This window comes from Oryx dammah, unplaced genomic scaffold, assembly GCF_014754425.2.
Source record: "Oryx dammah isolate SB20612 unplaced genomic scaffold, SCBI_Odam_1.1 HiC_scaffold_37, whole genome shotgun sequence".
In the NCBI taxonomy this organism is placed as follows: domain Eukaryota; kingdom Metazoa; phylum Chordata; class Mammalia; order Artiodactyla; family Bovidae; genus Oryx; species Oryx dammah.
In genome coordinates this window covers 131,085-153,737 of record NW_024070221.1, presented here as the reverse complement: position 1 = coordinate 153,737, position 22,653 = coordinate 131,085, and the positions used below count along the sequence as shown (strand labels likewise).

The 22,653-nt window shown below is 40.0% G+C and overlaps 1 protein-coding gene across 1 annotated transcript in view; it reads right to left on the bottom strand.

Moving 5' to 3' along the window:
- Positions 1–453: 453 nt before the first annotated feature.
- LOC120859164 (multidrug resistance-associated protein 4-like) overlaps positions 454–22,653 on the bottom strand; it is a gene marked incomplete at its 3' end in the record, with an annotated part of 127,954 nt that continues 105,754 nt past the window's right edge. Inside the window, exons 22-26 of the mRNA XM_040235368.1 lie at positions 12,888–13,038; positions 10,650–10,769; positions 7,832–7,942; positions 2,249–2,349; positions 454–645 (exon numbers count right to left, since the gene is read on the bottom strand). Coding sequence (XP_040091302.1) covers positions 454–645; positions 2,249–2,349; positions 7,832–7,942; positions 10,650–10,769; positions 12,888–13,038 — 675 coding nt within the window. The remainder of the gene's footprint in view (positions 646–2,248; positions 2,350–7,831; positions 7,943–10,649; positions 10,770–12,887; positions 13,039–22,653) is intronic.

Sequence of the window (22,653 nt, the reverse complement as noted above, 5' to 3'; positions counted from 1 at the left end):
TGAGTGGAGGACAAGGCTACAGGAAGGGCTAAGGGACAGAGAAGGAGGCTGCAACCAAAGGGCACCATGGGAGGAAGAGAAGATTTCAGAAATACAAACAAGAAAAAATGGAAAGGAATGAGATATTGAAGAGTTAGGGCCAGGAAGACAAGGCTGACGCCCAGACTTTGTATGAATAATCAGGTGTCACATATAGTGTACTGGGTCACGTTAAGATGGTGCCCTGGATGCCAGGACCCATCAACAATCATGAGGGAGCTCACAACACAGTGAAGAAATTTCCTGGGATCCCCATTCCATGGTCAGTTTCCAAGAAAGATTCACCTACAATGTCACTGATCTAATCTGTATCCATAGGACAGAGTCCCCCTGACACACTGACAAAGAAGTCAAGGGCAGATGTGGTCCTAAATCTTTAGCCAGATTTTAAAGAGGCAAATGGCTCAAACTAACCTTTTGTCCTCGGAAAAAGTCTGCATTCACGTTCCTCAATACCAGAGGCCCGTCCGACTTATGCCTGAATTTCACATTGTTAAAGGAAATCATTCCCTTGTTGGGCCAGGATGGCGGTGGACGATACTCAAGTTCCCAGGGTGCTTCTTTCACAAGGTCTGTGTATTCAATCACTCTTTCCACTGAAATCATCTGAAACATGTATGACATCTCATAAGTTAGTATCAGATGGTCTTGTTTATGGATGTTCAGACATTGTAAATGAAACCTTCTGCTTTTATATGGTTCAGAACATCCCAGGTCTCAGCATCCACAAAGGACAGAAGTAGGAGTCTGAGGCCTTAAATGATTTGAAAACTTGTTCATCATCTTCAACACTTTTACATATGTCTACTTCCTTCAATTTTATAGTAAAGTTAAAAAAATTAAAGAATGCATAGTAAGATTTTATTGGTCCTCCTTTCACATCTGAATAAAAAATTTTTTTTCAAAGAAAAGAACACTTATGGACACCAATTAGTAATGTGTGGCTACAGAAGGGCCACGTGTTACAGATGAACAGAATTGGATGGTCATCAAACCTCATTTTAATCATCAGTCATTTTCTACTCTGTTATGAGCTTCCCTGATAGCTCAGTTGGTAAAGAGTCCCCCTGCAATGCAGGAGACTGCAGTTCGATTCCTAGGTCCAGAAGTTCCCCTGAAAAAGGGATAGGCTACCCACTCCAGCATTCTTGGGCTTGCCTTGTGGCTCAGCTGGTAAAGAATCTTCCTGCAATGTGGGAGACCTGGGTTTGATCCCTGGGTTGGGAAGATCCCCTGGAGAAGGGAAAGGCTACCCACTCCAGTATTCTGGCCTGGAGAATTCCATGGACAGTATACTCCATGGGGTCAAAAAGAGCTGGACGCAACTCTTTCACTACTTTCACCACTTCTACTCTGTTAGAAGAAAGAAATGGAAAAACTTCATTTCTATTGCTTTTCTCTTTTTGGAGAAGGTACAAATATTCAAAAGTGAATAATATACACATCGATTAAGGTCTTCTAAACAACCATGACTCCACACCTTAGAGAGCACATTCTGAGAGGGAGCCTACCCTACCAGGAAGAAGGGCCACCAGCAAATTTGGTGCTCAACTCACACAAGAATAAATGATAAAATGGGGGAGGGGTGGAGGAACATAGTAATTAAATAAACCTCAAAATACTGGATTATTTTCTTTTACCAAAAATGAGGAATTACCAACTAAGAAACAAATGCAAACAAGCTGCTAATAAATTAGCTTATATTGTCTCCAGAATTTCAGAACCTCCCTCCTACAGAGACATTTACTATATTTGAAGACAGTTTATGATGAATACAAAACCTTCTGACATGGCATACACATGACTGAGAAAAATATGTATATATTTCATTTTACATTAATGTTAAGCACATGGAAAGTGAAAGTTGCTCAGTCATGCCTGACTCTTTGCAACCCCATGGACTATAGCCTCCCAGGCTCCTCTGTCCATGGGGATTCTTCAGGCAAGAATACTGGAGTAGCTGTTCCCTTTTCCATGGGATCTTCCCAACCCAGGGATCAAACCTGAGTCTCCTGTGGCTCCTGCATTGCAGGAGGATTCTTTACCACCTGAGCCACCAGGGAAGCCCTTAAGAAGACACAGGAGAAGGTAAAAAACTTTGTAAAATTATGTAAAAATAACAGTTTTATTATTTTACATCAGAATTGCTTCTGTGTCAAATAACAGCAAGGAGACCTGAAAAGGCTAAGAACAGAAATATAAACATCACCATGTTCTCAACTTCCACACTTTGCCTGACGCACCACTGGAACATGCTGGCAACTGTGATGGTGAGCGACAGCACCAGGCCAACATGCCCAGCATCCAAAGCTAAATGAAGAAGAAGAAGGATAAAGTCAGTCTACTTCTCAACCTCTCACACAGGTCCTTCTGTCACTCTAGACAGGAGACTCCTTTATTTTTATGATTTTTATTGGAATATAGTTGATTGTATTACAAAGTTGTGTTAGTTTCAGGTATACAGTAAAGTGAATTAGCCAGACATATATGTAATCTGCTCTTTTAAAATTATTTTCCCACATAAGTCATTACAGAGTATTAAATAGAGTTTTCTGTCCTATACAGTAGGTCTTTTTTAGTTAGCTATTTTATATATAGTAGTCAAAAGACTCCTTTATAATATTTAAATCATTTGCATGTAATGATAGTATTACTCATAATATTACTTCTGTTGTATGAGACAATAATAAAGTTAAAAAAAAAAAAACTATGAGGGACTTTCCTGGTGTTCCAATAACTGAGACTCCAAGCTCCCAATGCAGGGGGTCCAGGTTCGATCCCTAGTCACAGAACTAGATAGACTTCACTATCAGGGAACTAGATAGAGTTCACATGCTACAACTAAAGCCCTGCCTGTTACAACTAAGACTGAAGATCCTGCGTGCCCCAACTAAGACCCAGTACAGCCAAATAAATAAGTAATTAAAAAAAATTATGAATTTAGAAAGAACTAACAAAGTTGTTAGACGACAGAGGATGAGATAGTTGGATGGCATCACCAACTCAATGGACATGAGTTTGAGAAAACTCCGGGAGTTGGAGATGGACAGGGAGGCCTGGCATGCTGCAGTACATGGGGTCACAAAGAGTAAAACACTACTGAGTGATTGAACTGAACAAAGTTTTGTTCAGTCATTAAGTCATGTCTGACTCTGTGTCACCACAGACTGTAGCACACCAGGCTTCCTGTCCTTCCTATCTCCCGGAGTTTGCTCATGTCCATCGAGTCGGTGATGCCATGCAACCATCTCATCCTCTGCCTCTCCCTTCTCCTGCCTTCAATCTTTCCCAGCATCAGGGTCTTCTCTAATGAGTCAGCATTTCAAATCAGGTGGTCAAAGTATTGGAGCTTCGGCTTCAGCATCAGTCCATTCAGTGAATATTCAGGATTGGTTTCCTTTAAGATTGACTGGTTTGATCTCCTTACAGTACAAAGGACTCTCAAGAGTCTTCTCCAAAACCACAGCTTGAAAGCATCAATTCTATTGTGATCCGCTCATGCTTTTTTTTCCTTAACCCTCAATACTGCATGTAAGGGGAGAAGATAGTGTTTCAGGAAGCAAGGATATAATAGATTGCATTACTGATTCCAATTCTTCACTTATCTGAGCATCCACCCACTACCTTGTGGTTAACCTCATTGGTAATAAAGTGTATTTCTTGCAAAAAAAAAAAAAAAGAAAGCATCAATTCTTTGGCCCTCAGCCTTTTTAATGGCCCAACTCTTATATCTGTTGACGACACGTGACTACTGGAAAAAATATACCTTCACTATGTGGATCTTTGTTGGCAAAGTGACATCTCTGCTTTGTAATATTCTGTCTAGATTTGTCATAGCGTTCCTTCCAAGAAGCAAACATCTTTTTATTCATGGCTGCAGTCACAGTTTGAAGTGATTTTTGGAACCCAAGAAAATAAAATCTGTCACTGCTTTCAATTTTCCCCCAGATGGGACTGGATATCATGGTCTTAGTTTTTTGAATGTTGAGTTTTAAGCCAGCTTTTTAACTCTGCTCTGTCACTTTTATCAAGAGACTCCTCACTTTCAGTCATTAGAGTGGTATCATATGCATATCTGAGGTTATTGATATTTCACCCAGAAATCTTGATTCCAGCTTGTGCTTCATCCAGCCCAGCATTTTGCATGATATATTCTGCATATAAGTTAAATAAGCAGGGTAGCAATATACAGCCTTGTCATTCTCCTTTTCCAGTTTTGAAGCAGTCCATTGTTCGTCGTACAGTTCTAACTGTTTCTTCTTGACTTGCATACAGGTTTCTCAGGAGACAGGTAAGATGGTCTGGTATTCCTATCTCTTTCAGATTTTCCACAGATTTTGTGATCTACACAGTGAAAGCCTTTCACATTGTCAATGAAGCAGATGTTTTTCTGGAATTCCCTTGCTTTCTCTATGATCCAGTGAATATTGGAAATTTGACCTCTGGTTCCTCTGCCTTTTGTACAGCCAGCTTGCACAGCTGGATGTTCCTGGTTCATGTACTGCTGAAGTCTTATTTGAAGGGATTTGAGTATAACCTTACTAGCATGCAAAATGAGTGCAATTGTATGATAGTTTGAACATTCTCTGGCATTGTCTCTCTTTGGGATTGGAATGAAAAGTGACCTTTTCCAATCCTGTGGCCACTGTTGAATTTTCCAAATTTGCTGGTATATTGAGTGCAGTACTTCAACAGAATCATCTTTCAGGATTTTAAATTGCTCAGCTGGAATTCCATTACCTTCACTAGCTTTGTTTGTAGTAATGCTTTGAAGTTAAGGTCCACTTGACTTCACAGTCCAGGATGTCTGGCTTAGGTGAGTGACCACATTATCATGGTTATCCAGGTCATTAAGATCTTTTTTGTACAGTTCTTCTGTGTATTCATGCCATCTCTTCCTAATCTCTTCTACTTCTCTTAGGTCCTTAACATTTTCGTCCTTTATCATATTAATCCCACCTGGATTGAGATACACTTGACAGTATAATATAGGTGAGGATGTCATTGTTCAGATTTTTATCCTTATACTTCAATTATCATTATGTAATTTCACTTTTGATGTCCAGTGTAGCTACAGTTGAAATCACAAAAACAAGGCAATGGTTTTTGCAAAACAAGGCAGTGCTTTTAAATCTAAAAAATTACTCTCATTTTTGCATTAAAGACTGTGATTCAGGGTTATTGCTATGGAATAGTGAAGGATAGTGAATTCATGCCACACATTCCAACAACTGCTCATCTGTGACCCACACAGCAGTGAGGATACTGTTTTTGCTACAGAGACTCTTTCTCATACCAGTATACCAGACCCCTACAACCAAGAAATCCAAGTAGCCCTAAAGTTAAACCTATAACCTAAGCTGTTCAGTACAGAAAGCTTAATAGTAAACTTGGTTCTCTCTACCCAACTACAGGACACTACCTGGGATGTTCAGAAGGTCATCTTGCTACAGTTATGTAGACCTCAACCCATTCAAAGAAAGATAAAAAGATAAAAGATCTCTATGAAGACCTACTATAAACAAACAAACAAACAAACTACTTAAGCTACCTATAGATTCAATGCAATCCCTATCAAATTACCAATGGCATTTTTCACAGAATTAGAACAAAAAAGTTTACATTTTGTATGGAAACACAAAATACCATGAATAGCCAATGTAATCTTGAGAAAAAAAAAAGAAGAAAAATGAAGCTAGGAGGAATCACGCTCCCTGTCTTCAGACTATACTAAAAAGCTACAGTAACTGAAAGTGGCACCAAATGTTAAGTGGCACCAAAATCATAAATACAGATCAATAGAACAGGACAGAAAGCCCTGATATAAACCCATGCGCCTATGATCACCTATGACAAAGTAAGCAAGAACATACAATGGAGAAAAGACTGTTTCTTCAATAATTGGTGCTGGGAAAATTGGACAGCTACATGTAGAAGAATAAAATTAGAACTTTCCCTAACACAATACACAAAAATAAACTCCAAATGGATTACAGACATAAATGTAAGACCAGACACTACAAAACTTTTAGATGAAAACATAGGGAGAAATCTCTGAGATAAATTGCAACACCTCTTGGAGTAATAAAAATAAAATAAAACATAAACAAATGGGACCAATTAATCTTAAAAGCTTTTGCACAGCAAAGAAAACCATAAGAAATACCAAAGCCAACCTGCAGAATGGGGGGAAATATTTGCAAACAAAGTGACTTACAAGGGATGACTCTCCAAAATACACAAACAGCTCATACAGTTCAATATCAAAAAATAAATAAACAAAAAAATCCAAAAAAATGTACAGAAGATTAAAAGAGATGGTCTCCAAAGAAGAAACACAGATGGACAAAAAAATGCATGAAAAGATGGTCAACATCTCTAATTATTAGAAAAATGCATATCAAAATGACAGTGAAAAAAAATGCAAAAGCTACAGTGAGGTTTCACCTCACACCAGTCAGAATAACCATCATCAAAACAATAAATACTGGAGAGGATGTGGAGAAAAGGGCACCCTCCAACACTGTTGGTGGGAATGTAAATTGGTAGAGCCACTATGGAGAAAAAGATGGAGGTTCCTTTAAAAACTAAAAAAAGAGCTACCATATGATCCAGGAGTCCCACTCCTGGGCATATATCCAGCGAAAACCATAATTCCAAAAGATACATCCACCCTTATGTTCACTGCAGCACTATTCACAACAGCCAGGACATGGAACCAACCTAAACGTCCATCAACAGAGCAATGGATAAGGAAGATGCGCTGTCATACATATAGTGGAATATTACCCAGCCATAACAAAGAGTGAAATAATACCATTTGCGGCAACATGGCTGGACCTAGAGATTTTCATACTGAGTGAAGTAAGTCAGACAGAGAAAAACAGAATATGATATTGCTTATATATGAATATAACAAAAGGCTACAAATGAACTTATCTACAAAACAGAAGTAGAATAATAGATGTAGAAAATAAACTTATAGTTAACAGGGGATAAGGGAGGGGAGAGATAAATTGGAAGACTGTGATTGACACATACATACTACTATATATAAAATAATAAAATAGATAACTAATAAGAAACTACTGTAAAGTACAGAGAACTTGGTAATGACCTACATGGGAAAGAACCTAAAAAAGAGTGGATATATGTAATATGTATAGCAGATTGACTTTGCTATACATTGGAAACTAAGACAACAGTGTAAATGAACTATACCCTAATAAAACTTAAAACAAAAATAAAAGAATGGCCTGGGTGAGCCAAAGCAGGGGCCCAAGTCACCACAGGTCTGCTGGAACAGGCACGTCACACCTGGTCTTTGCTACTAAGGATTCTGAAAGTCAAAAACAGAAATTCTTTCCTAAAGGACAATTCATTTGAAGTATTAATAAAAATGCAAATTATTTTAAAAATACATGCACCCCTATGTTCAAGGGGTATGGAAAAAGAATCTTTAAAAAAGTGGATATATGTATAACAGATTCACTTGGCTATACACCTGAAGCTAACACATTGTAAATCAACCATATGCCAATCAATTTTTTAAATGGCCTCAAAAAGGACCTACTGTAAATAAATAAGTAAATGAAAAAAAAGAAAAAAGTTATAATCAAGACACAAACAAACGACTTCACATGGCCCACACTGTGGAGTCACATACTGCAGACACTTTAATACAATTCATTAGAACCAAAGAGTATATATTAGACATGATGACAAGAGTTTACTAACTACGAGAAGAGCTAAAAAGTGTAAACATACCACAAGTATTCATATCTGTACTTACTTTCTACCAGAATCAGGGCCCCAAAAGCAACAACAGTGACAAAGACGGCACAGCTGACATCCAGATACACAGCGAGCCATCGGGACGTCGTCAAAAGCAGGAACCAAGCCTCTGCATTTGTGAACCATAATAAGTGTAATACATAAACAGAAAAAACATGTTAGCTGCTTCTCATGAGGGAGAACATTTTCTCAGTTGAGCTACAGAAGATTTTACACAAGGTAGGACAGCAAAGTTACACACCCAAGGAACCTGAAGATTCTAGAAAACTAGGTTCTAACACAAGACAATGTATGGGAGACACAGGAATCAGTCCAGGAAGCATGCACTGAAAACATCAACCCACAGGTTATCAACAGAAACAGGATCACAAGAAGGAAGATGGAAAATCACCGCATCAGTGCTAAGCCTCAGCGTGAAGATCATCCTCTCACAGGGCCGACTGCTCCCAGCTCTCACACAGCAGAGAGCACAGCTCACACTTTGATTTCAGCACCTTCTGCCCTCACTACAGGGCCCTGCGGTGTTTATTCTTAGGAGCCAGAGTGTATGTGTCCATCAGCAAACAGGATCTGCATGTGACTTTCAAAATCCCATTTTTATCTTCAAAATACAATTATTCTATTAATTATTCTATTCTATTAATCTAGAGCCAGACATCTTGGAATGTGAAGTCAAGTGGGCCTTAGAAAGCATCACTACGAACAAAGCTAGTGGAGGTGGTGGAATTCTAGTTGTTTCAAATCATGAAAGATGATGCTTTGAAAGTACTGCACTCAATATGCCAGCAAATTTGGAAAACTCAGCAGTGGCCACAGGACTGGAAAAGGGCAGTTTTCATTCCAATGCCAAAGAAAGGCAATGCCAAAGAATGCTCAGACTACCACACAATTGCACTCATCTCACACGCTAGTAAAATAATGCTCAAAATTCTGCAAGCCAGGCTTCAGCAGTACGTGAACCATGAACTCCCTGATGTTCAAGCTGGTTTTAGAAAAGGCAGAGGAACCAGAGATCAAATTGCCAACATCCACTGGATCATGGAAAAAGCAGGAGAGTTCCAGAAAAACACCTATTTCTGCTTTATTGACTATGCCAAGGCCTTTGACTGTATGGATCACAATAAACTGTGGACAATGCTGAAAGAGATGGGAATACCAGACCACCTGACCTGCCTCTTGAGAAATCTGTATGCAGGTCAGGAAGCAACAGTTAGAACTGGACATGGAACAACAGACTGGTTCCAAATAGGAAAAGGGGTACATCAAGGCTATATATTGTCACCCTGCTTATTTAACTTCTATGCAGAGTACATCATGAGAAATGCTGGGCTGAAGGAAGCACAAGCTGGAATCAAGATTGCCAGGAGAAATATCACTAACCTCAGATATGCAGATGACACCACCCTTATGGCAGAAAGTGAAGTGAAACTAAAAAGCCTCTAGATGAAAGTGAAAGAGGAAAGTGAAAAAGTTGGCTTAAAGCTCAACATTCAGAAAACAAAGATCATGGCATTCGGTCCCCTCACTTCATGGGAAATAGATGGGGAAACAGTGGAAACAGAGTCAGACTTTATTTTTGGGGGCTCCAAAATCACTGCAGATGGTGACTGCAGCCATGAAATTAAAAGATGCTTACTCCTTGGAAGAAAAGTTATGACCAACCTAGAAAGTATATTCAAAAGCAGAGATATCACTTTGCCGACTAAGGTCCATCTAGTCAAGGCTATGGTTTTTCCTGTGGTCATGTACGGATGTGAGAGTTGGACTGTGAAGAAGGCTGAGTGCCGAAGAATTGATGCTTTTGAACTGTGGTGTTGGAGAAAACTCTTGAGAGTCCCTTGCACTGCAAGGAGATCCAACCAGGCCATTCTGAAGGAGATCAGCCCTGGGATTTCTTTGGAAGTAATGATGCTAAAGCTGAAACTCCAGTACTTTGGCCACCTCATGCGAAGTGTTGACTCATTGGAAAAGACTCTGATGCTGGGAAGGACTGGGGGCAGGAGGAGAAGGGGATGACCGAGGATGAGATGGCTGGATGGCATCACGGACTCGATGAATGTAAGTCTGAGTGAACTCCGTGAAATGGTGATGGACAGGGAGGCCTGGCATGCTGCGATTCATGGGGTCGCAAAGAGTCGGACAAGACTGAGCAACTGAACTGAACTGAACTGAACAACAATTATCGGAAAGTTTGGCTTGGATTTTATAGACTTAGAGGAAATTCTAAATTTTCTACCTAGGAAAAAAGCTTCACTGATAAAAACATAATCAAGTGGGAGACAAATCAGGAAATTATTTCCTCAATCACATCTTCCACCCTCCATGCTCTGAAAAGAGTCAGCAAACCACAGTCTAGATGGCAAGAACAGCCACCACCTGGTTCTGAAAATAAAGTTTTACTGGAACACAGGTACCGCCATTCACTGATGTATTATCTTTGCCTGCCTTGTGCTACAACAGCAAAGGTGAGTAGTTGCAACAGACACAGTATAGCACATAAATCCTACAATATTTTCTATCTGGATCTTTGCAAAAAAGAAAAGTTTGCTGACTCTTGCCCTAAAGAGACAGAAGTCCACAGGGCACAGTGACGCAAGGACAATGCAAGCCAGTCAGGGGAGAAAAGCAGGGGATGACAGGGAAGAGGGGAGCACTGAGGAGATACTGAGAGGAAGGAGTGGGGGAGGCAGGGGTGCAGAGGGGGACGTGGGGGTAACACAGAGAGAGGTGCGGGCAGCCAGGCCACCTGAGAGAGAGGTCAGCCTCAGAAGGCAGCACATTCCATCCTTAGAAATCATCTCCGGAAACTTACGGACCTGAGTGCAAATCCTGGTGTGCATCAAACAGTTCCTGAAACTTGTGTTCAGCTTTGCACGCCCGGATGGTCCAGAGTCCCCGGAGAGAAGATGCTAAGTGGGAAAATACCGGGCTCCGAGCTGGGGAAGCAGAGACAGACAAACAGCAGAGAAAGTCAGGGAGGCTGGATGAGAGGAAACCACTGCCTCCCGGGCTCTATGTCACACGTCCCGCCAAAGGGAATCCTCCATGTGACCCTGAACTCCTGCTCACACCAAGCTTCATTTTAATGACCTGGGAATGAAAGATTCTCTGTGAAATTATCTTTGATCAAATTCAAATCACAGCTTGATTTAGATAAAGAAATTCTTGTTCTTTCATCAAGATCTTCTCAAACACGCCTCACTCCAAATTTTTCTGGCATCTCATCAGGTGGAAATTGTCCACAATTTCTAAAAAACGTATTGAAGTACAGCTGATTTACAATAATGTGCTAGTTTCAGGTATACAGTATAGTCATTCAGTTGTCAATGTACCAGAGACCTGCTTTGCAACAACTGTTGAATGACTCCATTTCATGAGTGGCCTCAAACCATAAAACGTCTGAAGCCTTGTCTACACAGAAGACTGAATGGAGCTCATCGCTTCCTCTTCTGCCTCCCCAGGTCCCACCATCCTACTCAGTTATACAGGTAGAACATCACACACACACCTGGACTCTACTGTTCTCCATCCTTCCTAACACCTCACCAAATTCGACCTCATAGGAGGTTAGCTGCTTCTCCTAATGAGTGAAAATATCTTCTACAGATTTTATAAAACTGATGATCACTATCCTTCTTGCAAATAAAGATAAGTACCTCAAGTGCTTATTATTAAAAACAAAACATATAAATGCCACAATTAAAAAAAAAAACTCCTTTGGATGAACAGAGATTTTTTTTCCACTTAGTAGATATAGAGAAGCATGAGACTCAATATGCATCTGTTCTTGGCTTGGTTCCTAGAGGGTTAAGTTGGTATTAATTTGCAATAATTATTCATGGTTGAGGTCTCTGATACAAACATTCTTTCCATACTTTTTGGCTATTGTTTTATAACCTCTAAAAAATATATAACAATCTATTTTCCTTATTTTTGTTTTAATATTGATAAAATATGTGCATTAATAAGAGAAATTTGATTATTTCATCATCTGTGATTACCTGTAGAATAGACTGATGTGTTTCCCAGCATTCTGTTTTTCGCCTCACCTTGCAGGATCTGGTTTCCTAACCAGGGATGGAAGTGGCAGCCCCTGCAGTGGAAGCACAGGACCACCAGGGTCCTGTTCCCCATTATTCTAAAACTAGGAAGGTGAATGGAGTAATCTACTAACTGCATACTGAACAGATCCCCTTCCTGAGTTTTCCTAGGAGATTATTTTCAGCATCGTTTATATGAATAGCTTTGAAAAATGGGTACACAAACAGTGTGGTGTCACCCAAATCCTGACAATGACAAAGAGCAAACCTGAAAGTTAACAGGGCTTATCTTTTCAGCAGGGCTTCCCTGGAGGCTTAGACATTAAAGAATCTACCAGCAACGCAGGAGACCTGGGTTCAGTCCCTGGGTCAGGCAGATCCTCTGGAGAAGGGAACGGCTATCCACTCCAGTATTCTTGCCTGGGGAATTCAATGGACAGAAGAGTCTGGGGGGCGACAGTCCATGTGGTCGCAAAGAGTCAGACATGACAGTGATCAACACACATCTTTTCAATACATTTAACAACTGCAACTTACTAGAACATGTGAAAGAATGTATTTTTCAAATATATTACTTCTGACATATATTTTCTGAGGGCTCTTTTCCTTTCCTTGTCATTTCTGGTAACCTTAGGAGAAGAAAAACTCTCTATTTTCCTTCTACACTAGTTTCAACATGATGAAATACTTTCAAGAATAATATTAATAGAGTGGATACTCTGTGTTAGGAAGCATGTCATGAATAAGACAGAAACGATCCATGTCTTCATGGTGCTCACATCTGTCCTACTTGGGCTAAAATGCAAAGTGCAGCTGACCTGCCGTCAGCTTCATCAGCCTTAAGGGCCAAACCTACTCTCAGGAGCCAGAACATTCAATCACTTAATGTTAACACCTAGTGTTAACTGTTCTGTTCCACAGAACAGTCTGCAGAGTTTCAGGGGTCTGGTTAATTGCAGTATGAATGGAAGACAAACTGCACTACCCTCCCAACCTGAGAGCCCTGGTACTCACTTGTACATTCCAGGCGTTTTACATCTCGTGATGTCTCTAAGAAATATCGCGGAAGAAAAAAGAAAATGATGCCAAGGGGAATCACAGGTATAGCAGTCCAAGGAATTGCAACCACCATCACGCCCACCACACCAACCACAAGTAGAAATGTCTGAAATAGCAAAAATACAGAGGCCTTCATGTCAAGGATATTTTTCAAAGGTAAACTTTATTGATTTGTTAGGAATAAACTCCTTTCCTTGAAACTTGTTGAAACAGCAGGGAATGGTTTTCCTTCCAAAGAAACAGAATTATAGGTGGTCCTTATGATATTTATTGATGCATCAAACACTCTGATAAGAACTTTCTAGGTGTCAGCTCCTGTGATACACTCAGCAGCCCTATGAGGCAAGCATTACTATTTTCAACAGATGAGAATATTTGAGGCTCAGAGAGGAGGCGCTGAATCTCAAACTATCAGGAGTCAGCTGGTGTTACTAGAGAGATGAGTGAGCATGTATCACAGCTGCGGAATTCAGACACCTCAGCTATCCATGTAGGGATAAAGAAGTGGTTAATTACAAATTCAGTATAACATATCTAGTAACAGTATTATCTAATTTTACAAATGAAGACAGTGAGGCACAGGGAGAGGAAAAGCAACTTGATGGAGACTGCAAAGCCTAAGTCACGAAGACAGGAAGCCCATGTCATGAGCCATTATGACATATTTAAGCTTGCCCCCAGCATACAACCATCTTTCTATCATTATACTAAGTATTTAAAATACCCATTCCAAAGGTTAACTATTATAACACCAGAGTCCATTTACAATGTGTGCACTGTGTGTAGGGCCCTGTGCTGAGTTCCATGAACATTCTCTTAATCACCCCATTATCCCCTGAGATGATTTTCTCTTGGGAAATGATCTTGGTCTAAAAAGACATCAGGTAGAATAGAAAATGAAATCATTCGTTGATGCTGATCTAAGCATCCATCTTTATCAGGAAAGGTATGATACCCTGGAGGACAGTATCAGGCAAGAAGAATGCAATCAACATTTAGTGTCTGCCTGCTATGAAAGTGGGGTTGGGTGGTAGAGACTTGTAGATTCACCCAGTCTGGCCAAGGCCTCTGAAGTTTATGATCTCAGATGGATACAAATCCATGGTGATATGCACAGGGCACTGGGGAAACACAGGGAAGAATACCCGAATATTGTTAGACAATTCTAAGACTTGTGACTGATTTTGTAGGCTTGTTTAACAAATAGAAAGAATGGCATGAAAGATTTGCATGAAGTAATCACAGTTGATGGAAATTTTGAGCAAAAGGGAGCTGGGATGAGAAGGTTAAGATGTTTGTCTGAGTTAATACTGGCTGTTCTTTAAGATAAGAAATATGAGGTTGGCAGGGCATGGTTGTACTAAAGTTTCCCAGGAAGGTATTGCTTATCCTAGAGAAAGAGAGGAGCAGTTTGTGCTCAGGGAATCCCAGAGCCACAGCTGCAGGCAGGAGGAGCAAATGACCAGAACTGTGACTCTGTGGTCAAGAGCTCTTGGGGAGCAAACTGCATGATCTGGATGGAGACTCATGTGCTTTTCCTGTTTCTCCCCATCTCTGCAGTGGTATCAAAAGAAAACTCAGAGTGAAGAGCATGGAGTTCTGAAGGAATAAATGCTAATCATAAGTGGAGAAAAATAGGGCTGTCTGACCTCCCTCCTATTAGACTGACAGAAAGTAATTTCTTACAGCCACTGCCTTGACTGTGCATCCCACCATGCTACAACCTTCATGTTCATGGGGAAGGGGCCTTCCAGCTCCTTATATGTCTAGCCTTTGGTCACTTGCCTTGTCATTGTTTGTCAAAAAAAAAAAAAAAAAACACCTAAAATGTCAATTATAAAAAAAAAATCCAAATTTCTGGTTTTTAAAAGACTTGCATCATTTGATGGATAATATTCATCCATTTCGATAATCTGGCTCTCCTCAGGTGGCTTCCCTGGTGGATCATTCATTAAAGAATCTTTCCCTGGAGAAAGAAACGGCAACCCACTCCAGTATTCTTGCCTAAAAAATCTCATGGACAGAGGAATCTGGCAGGGTCAAAAGAATCAGATAAGACTGAGTGACTAAACCACTCCAGGTGAGGGCCTTTTATGACTAACCCAGCCTGGCAGGTAACCTGGGAAGCAGAGGTAAGATCAAAATGAAGAGCTCCATGGAAGCTGTGCCAATGCTTTTTCCTTAGGTAACCACTGAGGACCCATTACTAATGCTCTCAGAAGCTCTGGAGTTAGGTTCAGATTTCATGGGCCTAAATTCTAAAGCAATTCAAAGAGGATGCATCTAACAGTTTTATTACACACACACACACACACACACACACACACACACACACACACACACAACATACTGGTTTCCCTAGTGACTTACATGGTAAAGAATCTGTCTGTAAGGCAGGAGACCCAGGTTTGATCCCTGGGTTTGGAAGATCCCCTGGAGAAGGGACTGGCAACCCACTCCAGTACTTTTGCCTGGAAAAAGATCCATCTAGTCAAGACTATGGTTTTTCCAGTAGTCCTTATGGATGTGAGAGTTAGACTATAAAGAAAGCTGAGTGTCAAAGAATTGATGCTTTCAAACTGTGGTGTTGGAGAAGACTCTTGAGAGTCCCTTGGACTGCAAGGAGATCCAACCAGTACATCCTAAAGGACAACAGTCCTGGGTGTTCATTGAAAGGACTGATGTTGAAGCTGAAACTCCAATATTCTGGCCACCTGATATAAAGAACTGACTCATTTGAAAAGACCCTAATGTTGGGAAAGATTGAAGGCAGGAGGAGAAGGGCATGACAGAGGATGAGATGGTTGGATGGCATCACTGACTCATGGACATGAGTTTGGGTAAACTCCGGGAGTTAGTGATGGACAGGGAGGCCTGATGTGCTGTGGTTCATGGGGTTGCAAAGAGTCGGACACAAATGAGTGATTGAACTGAACTGAATACAAAAGATTGGACTTTTCTGGTGGCTCAGATGGTAAAGAATCTGCTTGCAATACAGGCGACTCAGGTTTGAGCCCTGCTTTGGGAAGATTCCCTGGAAAAGGAAATGGCAACCTACTCCAGTGTTCTTACCTAGAGAATCCCATGGACAGAGGAACCTGATAGGCTACAATCCATGGGGTTGCAAAGAGTCAGACATGACTGAGGAACTAACACTTTAACTTTCACTTTAATACAAAAGATACCATGAGCATTACAAAGAGAATATAATAAACACCATGCAGCTCAATTTTTAAATTTTAATGTAAAGGACAAATGTCTTTAAAAATGACATACAAAAATAACATAATGACAAAAAATCTGGATAACTGCATATTGATTTAAGAATTCGAATCCTTTGTTTTATTTTACTCTATTTTATTGTTTTGGCCATACAGTGAAGCTTATGGGATCTTAGTTTTCCTGCCAGCAATCAAACCCAGGCCCACAGCAATGAAAGTATCAAGTTGTTATCACTGGACCACCAGGGAATTCCCTGAATACATAATTTTAAATTTCCCACAGATAAGACTTTAAGTCTAGAGGGCTTCACAAAAACACTGTGCAGAGAAGTTTTACCAAACTTTTCCATGGTACATGAGTCCAGCAATATCATAACATAAAAACCAGATAAAGACATTAAAGGAAGGAAAAATTACAACCCAAACTGTCTTGGCATGTTAAACAATATACCAATGAACTGAATCTAGCAATATAAAAAAGATAATACTCCACAATCTAACTTGACTGGGCAAGTACAAAATCCTCACAGTTAGTTGGCTGTTACAAAGGAAAGGCTGGAACCTTTGGGCAGGAGCTGATGCTGTTCTCCACAAACAGAATTTCTTTTTACTTCAGGGAAGGCTTAGCTCTTGGACTGTGCTCACTGGACTATGTCAGATAATTGTCCCTACTTAAAATCAACTGATTATGCACTTCAATCGCATCTACAAAATGCCTACAGAGCAACACAGAGATCACTTTTTATTGAATAACTGAGGGATGTAGTCTAGTCAAGCTGACACATTAAAATGACCATTAAAAATGGAAATACTTCCCATGTATTTTTGTAAGGTTACAAAAGAATTGATGCTTTCGAACTGTGGCGTTGGAGAAGACTCCTGAGATTCCCTTGGACTGCAAGGAGAATCAATCAATCAATCCTAAAGGAAATCAGTCCTGAATATTCAGGAAGGACTGATGCTGAAGCTGAAATTCCAATACTTTGGCCACCTGATGCAAAGAGCTGACTCATTGGAAAAGACCTTGATGCTGGGAAAGATTAAAGGCAGGAGGACAAGGGAATGACAGAGGATGAGATGGTTGGATGGCATCACAGACTCAATGGACATGAGTTTGAGTAAGTTCCAGGAGTTGGTGATGGACAGGGAAGCCTGGTGTCCTGCAGTACATGGGGTCACAAAAAGTTGGACATGACTGAGCAACTGAACTGACTGAGATAATCTGATACCAAAAGTTGATAAATATTTTAAGAAAAGCAAATTATAGATGAATATCCTTCATGAACAACAGGTACAAAAATTCTTGAGAAACTACACACAGCAATACATAAAAAAGATGCTACATTATGACCAAGTAAAGTCTTTTCCATACCATTTCTGTCCTTTATCGAGCCCATCTTTGCATGAAATGTTCCCATTGTATCTCTAACTTTCTTGAAGAGATCTCTAGTCTTTCCCATTCTGTTGTTTGCCTCTATTTCTTTGCATTGATCGCTGAGGAAGGCTTTCTTATCTCTTCTTGCTATTCTTTAGAACTCTGCATTCAGATGCTTATATCTTTGGTGTTGGAGAAGACTCTTGAGAGTCCCTTGGACTGCAAGGAGATCCAACCAGTCCATTCTAAAGGAGATCAGCCCTGGGTGTTCTTTGGAAGGAATGATGCTAAAGCTCAAACTCCAGTACTTTGGCCACCTCATGTGAAGAGTTGACTCATTGGAAAAGACTCTGATGCTGGGAGGGATTGGGGTCAGGAGGAGAAGGGGACGACAGAGGATGAGATGGCTGGATGGCATCACCGACTCGATGGATCTGAGTCTGAGTGAACTCCCAGAGTTGATGATGGACAGGGAGGCCTGGTGTGCTGTGATTCATGGGGTTGCAAAGAGTCGGACATGACTGAGCGACTAAACTGAACTGAAAATCTTTTCCAGGAATATTAAGTTTAACTTTCAAATACCAATCACTATAATTCACATTAAAATAGTAAAGATAAATAATCATATGACTATCTGAAGAGATGTAGAAGAAATATGTGTTAAAATTCAATACCTATTCTTCATTTTTTTAAAAAAAGTAAAATTCTTGGCAATTGAGGAATTAAAAGAAACATTTTCAATCTGATAACAGATACCTACTTAAAAAATTGCAATTAATATTATTTGTAATGAAAAAATATTGAAAGATTTTGCGCTAAGAGTACAAGATTATGTTATCCAACCAATTCTCTTCAACACTAACTGGAAACTCTAGCCACAAGTCAAGAAAAGGAAATAAAAGTCATAAATATTGGAAATGAGGATACAAAATTGCTTTTATTTACAGCTGACATGATTGCATATGGACAAAATTCTATAGAATTTTTAAAAAAGCATACTGCCATCAATTTCAGGCAATGCAAAGTTAATTCACAAATAAATCAACTATATTTCTATAAACTAACAACAAGCAAGTGAATTATGGTATCAGAAACAAGACTTCCCTAGTGGTCCAAGTGGTTAAGAATCCACCTACCAATACAGAGAACATGGGTTCGATCCCTGGTTTGGGAAGAATCCACATGTGCAGAGCAGCTAAGCCCACGTGCCACAATTACTGAGCCCAGGCTCTAGAACTAGACTGCCCCACTCCTGAGCCCACGTGCCACAACTACTGAAACCCACGCGCCCTAGAGCCCATGCTCTGCAATAACAAAGGCACCAACACGAGAAGTCCACCCACAGCAACTAGTCACCCCCTCTCACTGCACACAGCAAAGTGTGTGTGCTATGTGCCCACACACAGCAAAGAAGACACAATGCATCCAAAAATAAATACATAAATATTTTTTTAAAAAAACAATCCAATAATACTATGAAAAAGCAAATATGCATGAATAAATTTAACCAGAGATATGTAAAATGTCTACACTAAAAATTACAAAATATTTCTAAAATTAAAGAAGACCTAAATATGCAGAGAGAGATTCATATTCATAATTGGAGATCCAACAATGTTAAGACTCAGACTTCTCAAATAATCTATAGCTAAAAGGAAATATTAATAAAATTTTCAGCAGGCTTTTATTTAAAAACAAATTGAAAGGCTTCTAAAATTGACACATAAAGGCAAAGAATCCAGAATGATCAAAACAATCTTAACAAAGAAGCACAAAGTTAGACAAGTTAAACTATGGGTTTCAAGTCCTATTAAAATGCACAGTAACTAAGAATGCAGTATTGGTATAAGGATCAAAATATTGGCATAAACTGCAACCACTGAGGAACAAAATAAATTATACAGATGCAGATTTCCTTAATTCAATGCATAAAAGTCTTTAATAAATGTGCACAGAATAATTGGAAAAAACAAACTTCAACCATTAATTATTCCTTCACATACAAAAATTAGTGCAAGATCAATATCTGAAAAGGTACAACATAGAAAGGTATCTTCACACTCCTAAGAATATGCAGAGATTTCTTAGAATACAAAACATCAACTACAAAAGAAAAAAAAAAAAAGTAAACATTGGACGTCATCAAAATTAAACCTTGATCTCCACTAAGGCTATAAACGGCAAGCCACTGATAGGAATATCCACAAAGCACTAGTATTAAATATATATTAAAACTAAACATCCTCAAGTGGGATTTGAGGAAGGGGTTGGAAAAGGGATCAACACCCACAGAGATCTCAAAATGACAAAGTCATTGTTCAGAGGGAGAGGCTGGGATACTCTCTACACACTTTCCCTGACATCTCCACACAATGAAATACAATGGTTAGTGGTGCTAAGTAAAGGCTGTAAAAGTAAGTGACCCATAATAACCTATTATGATGAGTCTCAGGCTTTGTTCTCAATATCCAGACGCAGTAACCTGTTCTTTTGAAGAAATGAAGAAATGACTGAGAATAACGCTTTCATATTTTCTTTTTCTTGGGCATTTTCACTTCATAAAGCTGCAGTCAGTGTGTTCTGTGTGTGCTGAGGAGGGAATGACACGGTCCCTGGTGGTCCCACCACTGCTGGCATTGGTGGCTCAAGTGCATTTGTCCTTTGTGTCCATGAAAGGACGTAAAGAGTCAGTTGAGCTCTGACAAGCTGCTGATTTTCTTTTTTTTTCCTGAATGAGTGGTGTGTGGGGAATAAGCATGTTGCAACTTAGTTTTTCCTCAATAAATCACAGCATTTTGCTGAGAGCAGCTGTGTGCAAGTTCACAAGCTCAGAGCAGTTCCAAACTTTTTCTGGAAAATTAAAATGGCTAAATCTAACTTCCACATCTCACCTTCATTTTCACTCGTTTAGCAGTAGGAAGACTCCTTGGAGGTGATGATTTCAACAACAAGAATTATAAATAATTGAGACTTATTACTCAGGGTTATTTGGGACTTTGGCGAATTATATGAAAATTACATTACTCTGAAATATTTAATGCTCAGTGGTCTATCTTGAAAACAACTGATTTTTATTCTGTGAGTCTACGTAAGAAAGTGTCCATCAAAATCTTCAAGGACTACAAACCTAGAATCTCTGTGATACAAACTCATGAGATGATATTTATGGGCCTGGAAACGGTCTCTGACAATAACTTTAATGGAACATAATGCCACTTTCCAAAGAAAGGCAATGCAAAAGAATGCTCAAACTACTGCACAATTGCACTCATCTCACACGCTAGTAAAGTAATGCTCGAAATTCTCCAAGCCAGGCTTCAGCAATACGTGAACTGTGAACTCCCTGATGTTCAAGCTGGTTTTAGAAAAGGCAGAGGAACCAAAGATCAAATTGCCAACATCCACTGGATCATGGAAAAAGCAAGAGAGTTCCAGAAAAACATCTATTTCTGCTTTATTGACTATGCCAAAGCCTTTGACTGTGTGGATCACAATAAACTGTGGACAATGCTGAAAGAGATGGGAATACCAGACCACCTAACCAGCCTCTTGAGAAATCTGTATGCAGGTCAGGAAGCAACAGTTAGAACTAGACATGGAACAACAGACTGGTTCCAAATAGGAAAGGGAGTACGTCAAGCCTGTATATCGTCACCCTGCTTATTTAACTTATATGCAGAGTACATCATGAGAAAAGCTGGGCTGGAAGAAACACAAGCTGGAATCAAGATTGCTGGGAGAAATATCAATAACCTCAGATATGCAGATGATACCACCCTTATGGCAGAAAGTGAAGAGGAACTAAAAAGCCTCTTGATGAAAGTGAAAGAGGAAAGTAAAAAAGTTGGCTTAAAGCTCAACATTAAGAAAACAAAGATCATAGCATCCGGTCCCGTCACTTCATGGGAAATAGATGGGGAAACAGTGGAAACAGAGTCAGACTTTATTTTTGGGGGCTCCAAAATCACTGCAGATGGTGATTGCAGCCATGAAATTAAAAGACGCTTACTCCTTGGAAGAAAAGTTATGACCAACCTAGATAGTACATTCAAAAGCAGAGACATTACTTTTCTGACTAAGGTCCGTCTAGTCAAGGCTATGGTTTTTCCTGTGGTCATGTACGGATGTCAGAGTTGGACTGTGAAGAAGGTTGAGCGCCAAAGAATTGATGCTTTTGAACTGTGGTGTTGGAGAAGACTCTTGAGAGTCCCTTGCACTGCAAGGAGATCCAACCAGTCCATTCTGAAGGAGATCAACCCTGAGATTTCTTTGGAAGGAATGATGCTAAAGCTGAAATTCCAGTACTTTGGCCACCTGATGCAAAGAGTTGACTCACTGGAAAAGACTCTGATGCTGGGAGGGATTAGGGGCAGGAGGAGAAGGGGATGACCAAGGATGAGATGGCTGGATGGCATCACGGACATGATAGACATGAGTCTGAGTGAACTCCGGGAGATGGTGATGAACAGGGAGGCCTGGCGTGCTGCGATTCATGGGGTCGCAAAGAGTCGGACACGACTGAGCAACTGAACTGAACTGAATGCCACTTTGCCAAAGGTAAAAGGAGAAGAGGGTGGCAGAGAATGAGATGGCTGGATGACATCACTGACTCAATGGAAATGAACTTGGGCAAACTCCGGGAGATAGTGAGGGACAGGAAGGCCTGGTGTGCTGAAGTTCACAGCAGCATTCACAAAGAGTTGAATGACTTAGTGACTGAACAACAACAAATGCCACTGTCATCAGACTATTTCTCTTACTTAAAACACACATGTGGTATTTTTAAAATTACCCATTACTTAGTGCTCAACATGCATTTAGGTATTACGCAAAAAATTAATTAAAATGAATTTCATTTTGTCTTCCCAAGAAACCTTAGGAAGTGGGTATTATTTTCTCCATTTTACAGAAAGGAGAGTGTGGCTTTGTGGGGCAGAGAGGGTAAGAGGGAGAGCTGGGACAGGGGCTTGGAAAGGGAGACTGCGGGGCTCTGTACTGCCACACTTCAAAGCTGTTGGCATCATGAATGATTATCAGGTGCAATCACACCACATAAATTGACTTTTTAATGCTGCTTTCCTTCGTCCTTTGAAATGGTGAACAACTCCAATTTGCCCAACCACTC